The 9,770-nt window shown below is 52.6% G+C and overlaps 1 protein-coding gene across 1 annotated transcript in view; it reads left to right on the top strand.

Annotated features, from left to right (window-relative positions):
• The first annotated feature begins 95 nt into the window (after positions 1 to 95).
• CSPG4 (chondroitin sulfate proteoglycan 4) overlaps positions 96 to 9,770 on the top strand; it is a 35,922-nt gene continuing 26,247 nt past the window's right edge. Inside the window, exon 1 of the mRNA XM_005884517.2 lies at positions 96 to 236. Within this exon, the coding sequence (XP_005884579.1) occupies positions 149 to 236 (88 nt within the window). The 5' untranslated portion in view covers positions 96 to 148. The remainder of the gene's footprint in view (positions 237 to 9,770) is intronic.

Below are 9,770 nucleotides of genomic sequence, written 5' to 3'. Positions count from 1 at the left end.
GGCCTGAAATCCGAGTGCTGGTTGGGCTGCTGCTCCGCCCCCAGAGTTAAGTAGACTATGTGCACTGGGAGCCCCAGCCCACACCAGAAGAGCCGAGTTCTCTCAACTGGAGACTTTGGCGCTCAAGTCCGGCTGCCAGCCCGCTGCAATGCACGCAGATCCTCGGCCCCGAATCCCAGCCCCTGTCCTGGCCTTGGCTTTGACCTTGGCTATGTTGGCAGAACCAGCATCTGCAGGTAAGTGAGGGACCTGAGACCCCAACCCAGACTGGCAGGAGCTGTGGAGGGTTCCTTAGATAGAGAAAAGGGATGGGTCCCAGAAGTGGCCTCCAGACTAGGAAACAAGGAGGCTGTGCTCCTGCCACCCCAGGCTGGGGTCTCTGGGAACTCCACCCGGGAGAGACACTCTCCATCTCAGGGTTATATGGGCTCTGGTTTCCTGAGCTTGGCCCCAGAGAGGGATTGCCCAGGGCATGGCACCATGTAGGATTGTTCTCCATACCCAGTGGAGCCCCTTCAACGCTGTCTGAGCTCCCTGAGCCCAATAGGCTTTCTGTGACCACATGGTGCCCAAAGGACACCCAGTGATGAAAAGTACCCCAGCCTCAGCCACCCAGGCCAGGAATGGGGAGTGCTGAAAAGCAAGAAATGGGGAGGGAGCTACCCTGCCCCACCCTATGCTGGGGGGATGGGGCACAGGCACCTCAGCCTCCACCTCCTCCAGCCTCCTCTGGTCTCCTCCAGCTGCCTCCCAGCTCAGTTCCTGCTCCTACTGCCCTTGTCCACAGATGCATTTTCTGTCTGGCTTCTTCATCGCCACCTTCCTCCTGTCCTCATCCCCCTCCTGTCTTTTTCTCTCTCCTCTCTCCTCACTGAGAAGTCTTGATTGGTGACAGACAGGACCACCCACTCTTCAGCCTCCTAGAGTCAGGGCTGGTGCCTCTCCATATCCTGTGCTCCAACAGGGGCTTGTCCCTCAGACAGCTCTGGGTAACCCCTGACACACCTCCCTGTCCCAGGCATTGGTGGCTGACCCCAGCAGAGACTGGATGACAGTTTGCCTTCTGAAGGGTGCTAGGATGTGTCCCCTCTCAGTCACAATGCCATAAATCCCACCACTGCAGCATTCTTCCTTCAGTGAAAGCCTAAGAACTGTGGCCTCAGAACCCATCAGTCATTATACCCATGTATGAGTCAGTGCTTCAGCCTACAACTTTTGGGACCATTCCCAAGAGCAACTTTGAGCAGAGGAAGGACCTGAGTCTCCCTTCCATGGGCTCAGACCACTAGAAGGGAAATGAGTCAGGGGAGAACCCCACACATACTGGGTGAGTCAGAGCCAGATCCCCAGGCTTGCTACTCCCAGCGCCAGAGACTCCATCCTCCAAGGTCTCAGGGCCTGGGTGATGGGCAGGTCTCTAGAGAGATGGGATGTGGGCATCTGAGGTGACTGGGGAGGTTCACTCATGTAGCTCCCCAGCCTCCAGCCAAGGGAAAGGTTCCAGCACCACCACTTCCTTAGCTTCAACTGAGAGCCTCTCTCAAAACCTCCTCAGCATCAACAATGTGCAGGTACCATGCTGGGCAGTGAGGAGTGCACAGAAATGTATAAGCTGAACTTGGTTTCATTCAGGAGCTAGAAAAGCAGATTAGAACTCAAACAGCAATTCCTGTCATGTCTGCAAAGATCCTGATAAAGGGTATGGAGAAAAGAAACCCAGAGGCAGCTGAGGCCAGGCAGAGGATGATCCATGAGCCAAGGCTTGGAGGGTGTGAAAGGTCACACTCCAGGAAGGGGGTCTATGAACAAAGGTCCTGAGGTGGTATGAGCAGAGGGATGTTGAGATAGAAAGGCCAGCAGCCTGGCTGAAAGACACATTTTGAGCACGAGCTAGGAAAAGCAATTGCACTGGGGCCCAGAAACTTTAAATGGCAAAATGCAGCCCACTGCCTATGCCCTGCTGAGGAGCCAACAAAGGTTTTAGAGAGGAGATGACATGATGCCAATTGAGGCTTTATAACATTAAGCCAACCCCTGCCTTTAGGAAGGATTTGGAATTGGGTGGGGGTTGGGTGACCTGGTATCCTCTCCCCCTCCCAGGCAGAGTTCCTCTCCAAAAACCCATCTCTGTCACCACACCTGGTTAACTCCCTTTCCTGGTCTCTGCAGTAGGGACAGCCCCTGCCTGAGGAGGGCGTCACTCCTACCACCCCTAGACACCCCTGGCCCCAAAGGCCCTCAAGGTACAAGAGTGAGGCACATTGGGCATCTAGGTCATGGGGCCTGAGAATTGAGCACCCTTGGAAACCATCTGGTCCAGCCTTCCAATTGTACAGACAGGGAAACTGAGGCCCCAGGGAGGAAGCAAAGTGCCCTAAGTCCCACAGAGAAGCCCAACTGCCAGGGAAGAGCCTCCAGTCCTGCTCTGAGGGAGTAAGTGTGGTATCCAGCTCCTTCAGAGCACTGTGGGAGGCCCTCAGCAGAGTAACAAGCATTGGGGAAGACTGGGTTTGAGCTGATGTGGAGATGACAGAATTGGAGGTCAGAGTGAGCATAGAACGGGTGTAGCTGCCTTTGAAAGGTAGGTGAGGGGTTGAAGTGGAACTCAGGCAAGAGCACCTGGCAGGGAGGGCTCCTGTGTAAATTTGATGGGGGCTCTGAACTAATGGGTCTGTCTTAGAGAGCATGGGGGGACCAGGTGCAAGGAACTGAACCAGGGCAGACTCCCTGGATGGTCTGGGGGGAACAATCTCTGAGCCATGCACATACTAGCCTGAGCCTCAGGGCAGGGCAGAGGCTAGGGCCCTCAGCCCAGCCCACCCAGACTCTAGAAAAACTGTTTCAGAACCAAGTATAACTGAGCCCCCTCCCAATGTTTGCCTGCCTGGGCAGGATAAGAAGGGCCTTTCAGTGCAGCCGCCTAGGGGGCCCAGAAGGGGGCCAGGCCAGGTGGGCCAGGCCATTGGCGATGGCTAGGAGGAAGTGGGGCATGTGGAGAGTTCTCAGAGGAAGTGTATAGGCTCAGTCTGGGAACTGGGCGTGCTGCCCAGGAGGGGGCAGGCAGGGGAGGGGGAGTTGGAAATAACCCTGACGTACACACTCATTGGTGCACACAGATGTGGGCTCGCATATGAGTACAGACAACCCGGCACACAGCCAGCTGCCCTCACAGACCTGGGTGGGTAGCTGCTGCCAGGAGCCCAGGATGGCTGCTGCCTCCCTATCTGGGAATACAAGCCCCATATTTCACAGACCTGGGCTGGGTGATGCCTGAGGGGGAAGGAGGTGAGGACAAGATGGAACCAGGGGTGCTATGCTGAGCTGTGGCTCCTATTTGGTGCCAGGAGCAAATGAACAAAGGGGCCTTTGGGTCCAGGACTTAAGCCTGCTCACTGCCTGGTCCCTCTGCTCCTCCACTGCCTGTCCCCCAGTTCCCGGTCCCATCAAGCTCCCCTTTTCCTTCCAACATGCCCCTGCCCCAGCATATGTCTAGTTCTGTAGAGCCTTCTAGAGTTAGGACTCTTTCTCTGGGTGCAAATGTAGGTTGTGTTTCAGAAGTACTGTATTCATTGTTACTGAATGTGTAGGAGTCATCTTTTAATTAACTGAATTGGTCTGAACAATTTTGTACTAGGATTTTCTCTGGGGTAGGAAATCCTAATTCTTCCTGCTTCTCAGGAGAGTCCATAACTCCAAACAGGGGAGAGAATGAAGCTGTGTTATAATAGGGGTTCTACTTCCAGAGATACCCTGTGGGAAGGCTAATCATATTGCCATGAAGCCTCACAGCCCTGCAAGTCAAAGACATCCATGTTTTACAGTTGAAGAAATGAGGCTCAAAGAACAGGAGGGACTGGCCTCAGGTCACTCTGGGCACACAGGCCATGGTATTCTCACTCACCCCAACAACAGCTGGCTCTCCCATATAAAACCAGGTGGACAGCCACCACCAGGGCCCCCAGCAAGGAAGAGAGACAGGTCATCAAGGGAGAGACAGCTCCCTGAGGCCCCCAGATCTCTGTTCCCATCCCCCCATGCCCCTCTAACACCCCACCTCTCCAAATCCTCTCCACTTTCTCATAGCATAAGCAAATCCTCTTCAAGAAAGCTCTGCACTCCTCCCCAACAGCTGGAATGGCAAAGGAAATCACATTTGTCTCCGATGTAGGGGAGTGGCTCTGGGGCTGCCGGCAAGATGGCTTGGTGGCATGGCTCACCCATGTTCTGGACAGTGCTTATCCTGTTGACCATTCCTTCCTCCCACTCAACTCCTGCCCCTGCCCTGCCAGCTTCCAGCCTTTGAAGGAGCTGGCTCTGCCAGGCCTCCCTCCACTGCTCATGCTAAACTGTTTCAGTGTGTGTCTCTCTCATGGCTTAACTGTCATGGTGGGTCAGCAAGACTGCCTCCCCTCCCAGACCTTACTGCCGGGACTGCTGATCCCAGGCCAGACCCCCATGGTTCACAAGGAAACCAGAACCCAGAGAGGGGCAACTATTTTCTCAGAGTCACACAGCAAGTCCTTAGCTGGGCAGGGGCTGGGCCTCTCTGCTCTTTGCCCTTATACCCTGGTCTAGATGTGGCCTTGCCCACAAGACCAGTAGCTCCCTGAGAGCAGACCGCCTATTTGCTTTTCTCAGGGGTCTCCACTTCTTGCTGAGCACAGGACTGGACCCACAAAGGGGCATAGAGACCACTGAGCCAACCAGGGGTTTCCAGACTGTGCCCAGGGTGCTCCAGGGCTTTACATCCCCATATCTAGAAATATAGGATACATGCCCCACCCTAATCCATGCATAGCAGTTTCATGGATTAAACATTTATAAATTGAGGTTTTATTTTTGATAAAGTATTATGTGGCTTTAAAAAACTTGAAAACTAATGAATTGCTTTGAGTTAAAACATATTGAGAGCATAGAAGATTCAGACCAGATACAAGGAAGAACTTCCTGGCTTTCAGAGAATCCAAATCACGATTGTTACAAAGGACCCCTGGAAGTTGTCCTTCCCCAGGTGGACACAGTCTGGAGACCCAAAGGCAGGGAGCAGAACACAGTCCCAACTTCCTCCCAGCCAGGCCTGGGGGCCTGGCCTCTCATGCCCCAGCATCCCATTCGTAACCCTCCTAGAGCCAAATGGGACATTCCTAAGCATCCAGGGAAGCAAGAGCCTCATGGTGCCACCTGCCTGTCCCCGCCTCAAATACCAGCCTCCACATTCAAAGTGATCCTGTGTCCCACAGCCTAACTGATGAACTAGGACAGCAGATATTAACCCATAACCCCTAGTACCCTTCCACCTTTGCCCAGCCGGTTCCCTACAACTGCTCTTCCCTTTTTCTCCCCATCCTTCAAGGCTCAGTTCCAACATCACCACCTCTGGGAGCCTTTCTAACCATTGATTGCTGAGGCCCACAGCCTGGTCTGCCCTCCTCTTGGCCCCCACCTCGCATCTCTATGAGCTCACAAGCCTTTCTTCCCCTATCTTCATCTGGCCTCTGCCCCCAGGTCCATGACCTCGATCATTGTGACACCCAGTGGGAGCATGGGCACGCACACATACCATGTTGCTCAGTAGCCTGGCTTAGAGCCTAGCAAGGAGAGTGTCCAGCCCCTGAGACAGAAGTCCTGGGGGAAACCCCCAACTCAGGACACACAGCCCCAGCTCCACCACCAGAGCAAGGCCTCTGGCCTGAGACAGCCTGCTCTCTGGGGACATAGAGGGGGCTGGGAAGAGGAGACCAACTTCCGTTCCCACCTAAGAGCAACTCCTCCCCCACCCACATTTCAGGAGGGCCAACTATAAATATCAGTGGGCCCTGGATGCTGATTCCCACGACACCAACCCCTCCCTGACCCCTTCCCTCATGCACATTGGCTGGGACCAGCCCCGCACTCCTGCAGCTTTAGGCCAGCCAGCAGGCAGGCCTCAGGCACACACACACACACACACACACACACTTCCCACAGTGGTCAGGAAAGGAACAAATCACCTTTTTGGGTGCTTTGAGCTCCCTTTCCACTCTCAGTTCTGACTCAGGCCCCACCTCTCCCCACTGTGAGTCCTTAGCTCTGGGAACCTCTACAGGCTGGGGGATGAAGGAGGCAGGAAGATAATGGTAAAGAACACAGTATTAGAGAGTCTAGAATTTAATTACAGCCCTACCACTGGATGCATGACCTTGGGCAAGTGACTTGGCCTTTCTGAGCCTCAGTTTTCACCTCTCTAAAATGGATAAATAATTCCTACTTCTTTTGTTCATCAAGGATGAAAGCCCTTTACCTAGAATAGGAATCTGCTCCTGAGGTTGCTGTTACTCTATTTCCATCTCCTTCAGGAATGGGGCAGCCCCAGCAAGATGGGGGATCCTGCTTAGGAATCTTTCAGAAAGGTCCCCAGGTCGGGTATTGGATGTGGGGGCCCTGTGAGAGGGTCTGGGTGGGATAAAGTGACATGGAAAAGAGGAGGTAGGCTCCAAAGGGAGCTGTCAGCCAGCCACTGACAGCCTGCCCAGGACCCTTCAGAAAAGGGGCAGGGGGAAGGGAGTCTGCATCTGACTGACCCTCTTGGCTGAGACCTACACACCCTTCCCACTGTGAGGAGAAGCAGGACAGCCCCTCCCAGCCCTGACCCAAATCCTAATAGTCCCTTAGATGGATATCACTGAGCCAGAGTGCAATATAATCAATGTGTGCTGAACAGATGACCAAATGACACTCAGACCTGCCCAAAAGCAGATGAGCTGGGACAAAGAGAGAACAGGCACCAGCACCTCCTACATGACAGGGAGCCTAACCGCCTTTCTCTTCATTTGCCCACCCCTCGGGGGCCTCTTCAGAGGTAGGGGCAAAAGTCCAGGGCCATGAGATGGCTCAATTGCCAGAGTTCCCATGGGGATATTACCACCACTCATAAGTGGCAGTGACTGCATAGTGAGGAGCAAAATGAAAACTGAGGGAGTGGGGGATCCTCTCTGCCCTGGGCTGCTTGGAGCCATTGGGATGTTGGTGATGAGTTCCTGTATGTGTGAGATCAGGGTTGGTAGAGGTGAGGGAAAGTGAGTTTCAGGAAATGAGCAGCTGGAGAGGTTGGGGGTGTCACTGGAGGGACACTCTGGATAATAAACTAGCCAGAGCCTGGGCCCCCAGCTTAAAATCCCACTGTGTGGGCATCCTCTGCCTTCACCCCCATAGGGGTAACTCTTCTCAACAGACCTTTGGGCAGATCCCAGCTAGCTCCCCGGATATGAGCTAATAGCTAATAAAATCCAGGCCCCAGCTGCTAGCTGAGACTCTACTTCTGGGCGTCTGGTGCCCACATGCTTCCAGCCACCCATTTGGAGCTCAGCTGAGCCCCTCCAGGCGCAGGTACAGTTGTTCCCCTTATCCATGGGGGATACGTTCCAAGACCCCGAGTGGATACCTGAAACCTCAGATAGTTCTGAATCCTATATATACTATGTTCTCTCCTAAACAGGCACACCTAGTTTTATTGTGCTTCACAGATATTGCTTTTTTTTTTTTACAAATTGAATGTTTGTGGCAACCCTTTGTCAAACAAATCTATTGGTGCCATTTTCATATTATGGATAGCATTTTTTAGCAATAAAGTATTTTTTAATTTTTATTAGAATATTGAAGAAGGAGGGAGGCAGAGAGAGAGAGAGAGAGAGAGAGAGAGAGAGAGAGAGAGAGAAGAAGGAGAGAGAAACATCGATGTGAGAGAGATACATCGATCAGTTGCCTCCCACACACTCCCAGACTGGAGATTGAACCCAAAGCCTAGGTATATGCCCTGACCAGGAATTGAACCCATGACATTCAGTTCATCAGACAACACTCCAACCAACAGAGTAACACTGGCCAGGGCAGCAATAAAGTATTTTTAATTAAGGTATGTACATTGGTCTTTTTAGACATGGTGCTACTGCACACTTAATAGACTACAGTATAGTGTAAACATAACCTTTATATGCACTGGGGAACCAAAAAAATTGTGTTCTTCACTTTATTGCAAAGTTCGCTTCATTCTTGTGGTATGGATTCAAACCCTCAATATCTCCAAGGTATGCTTATACATTTTCACTTAAAGGAAGCAATTCACGCCTTCTTTTTGGCATATCTAAATTACCAGCATCACTAGTCTTGCACTTTGGGGCCATTAGTAAAATAAGGATTACTTGAACAAAACAGCCGATCTGATCTGATCATTGAGCCAGCTACTAAGTGATAAAGAAGTGGGGAGCACATACAGTGTGGAGAGATGCTGGACAAAGTGATGATCCATCACACTACTCAGAATGGTACACAATTTAAAACTTATGAATTATTTCTGGAATTTCCATTTAATATTTTCAGACCATGGTTTACCATGAAACCACAGAAAGCAAAACCATGAATAAGGGGGTACTTCTGTACTCAGATGGGAGCCTGTCCCTTCAACTGTTGACAGCCCTGGGGAAGGGGAGAAGTTGTAGGGACCTGGGTGGCTTTAGTCAGACTTCTGTTCCTCTCTGGGTCTCTGTGTAGGATCTTCATCCTTCAAGGTCAATTCTAAAATTCTGAGCTCAAACCTCTTAGGAACAGGACAGGAGACTCTGCTTCTGTCCAGACAGAGCCAGATGCTTGTTCTGGGCCACATAACAAGGTAGGCTGGGCCTGGGACAGGGCTGAGAGGCAGCCCAGCCTGCCAGAGCTCCCAGGCATTGGGAAACCGATTTTCTCTGTGGCACAAAGCCCTGGGGCTCTCCTGGAATGAGAGTAGCAGCTTCTCTCCATCCCCACTTCCCATCTTACACCCCCTGATTCCAGCCCCACCCTGCCAAAAATAAACCCAGACCACCCCGTCTTGTACCAGCTAGACCCGCCCAGCCCCTCCAGAGGCAGCTGAGTCACCGCTTGGAGCTGCTTCTTTTTTTAACTGTCTGAGTCACCAGTGTGGCTAAGTCTCCATGACACATACCTCAGGCTGCAGCCCCCAAAGGTCCAAATGAGGGAGGAGTCAGAATAGAGGCTGGCAGCAGGTGTGAGTTCAGGCTAGCGCCTCCAGGCCTGAGGAACTCACCCCCTAGCAATCCAGAGCCCAGACCTGCCCCTAATGATCCTGGCATTACCCTGCCCCATCTGCCAGGACAGTCCTTCAGGGATTTTGGTGACAAAGCCCATCTGCATCGGCCCTGCTTCCACAGCATATTGCCAGGAACAGAGGGTCTCCAGGCAATGGATGGAAAACAGCCCAAGGTCTGGTGAGCCCTGCAGGGTAGGAGTGAGCATGGCTTGGCTTTCTGAGCTGAAGGACACAGAGATGTTCAATTCCTGCCTTTCCTCACTCACTGGATCCAACTCAGACTGTGACCACTCTGCCCAGACCACCAGGAAGACTTTTTGTGGGACAGAAGCCCCCACTTCAAACCTTTCCTTGCTCTCTCTATGTCCCTTCCACAGAACCAACTGAGCTGCCAAACTTTCCCCCATCCCTGTCTCTCTCTCTACCTCTGTCAGCCCCATCTCTCTGGCCTTGCTCTGTTATTCCTTTACCCAGTCTTGGTGGCAGTCCAAAGTGCTCCCTCTGCAGCTGGCACCTCCACAGGTTCTTCTCTGCCTTCCCAGTAGACATGACACACCTCACCTCCACCCATTCCCACAGAGACTCTGGGCTCCAGGGACCAATTCAAAGAGAAAGTTTCCATCTCCCTCAACCAAGTCCCCTCCTTCCCCTGTCCAAAAACACAGCTATATCCTGTCCCAGGGAGTGTCAAGATCCCACAGGCACT

The sequence above is a fragment of the Myotis brandtii genome, unplaced genomic scaffold (genome assembly GCF_000412655.1).
Source record: "Myotis brandtii unplaced genomic scaffold, ASM41265v1 scaffold838, whole genome shotgun sequence".
Classification (NCBI taxonomy): Eukaryota; Metazoa; Chordata; class Mammalia; order Chiroptera; family Vespertilionidae; genus Myotis; species Myotis brandtii.
The sequence above is the reverse complement of the archived record's forward strand: the minus strand, read 5'-3'. Positions and strand labels throughout refer to the sequence as shown.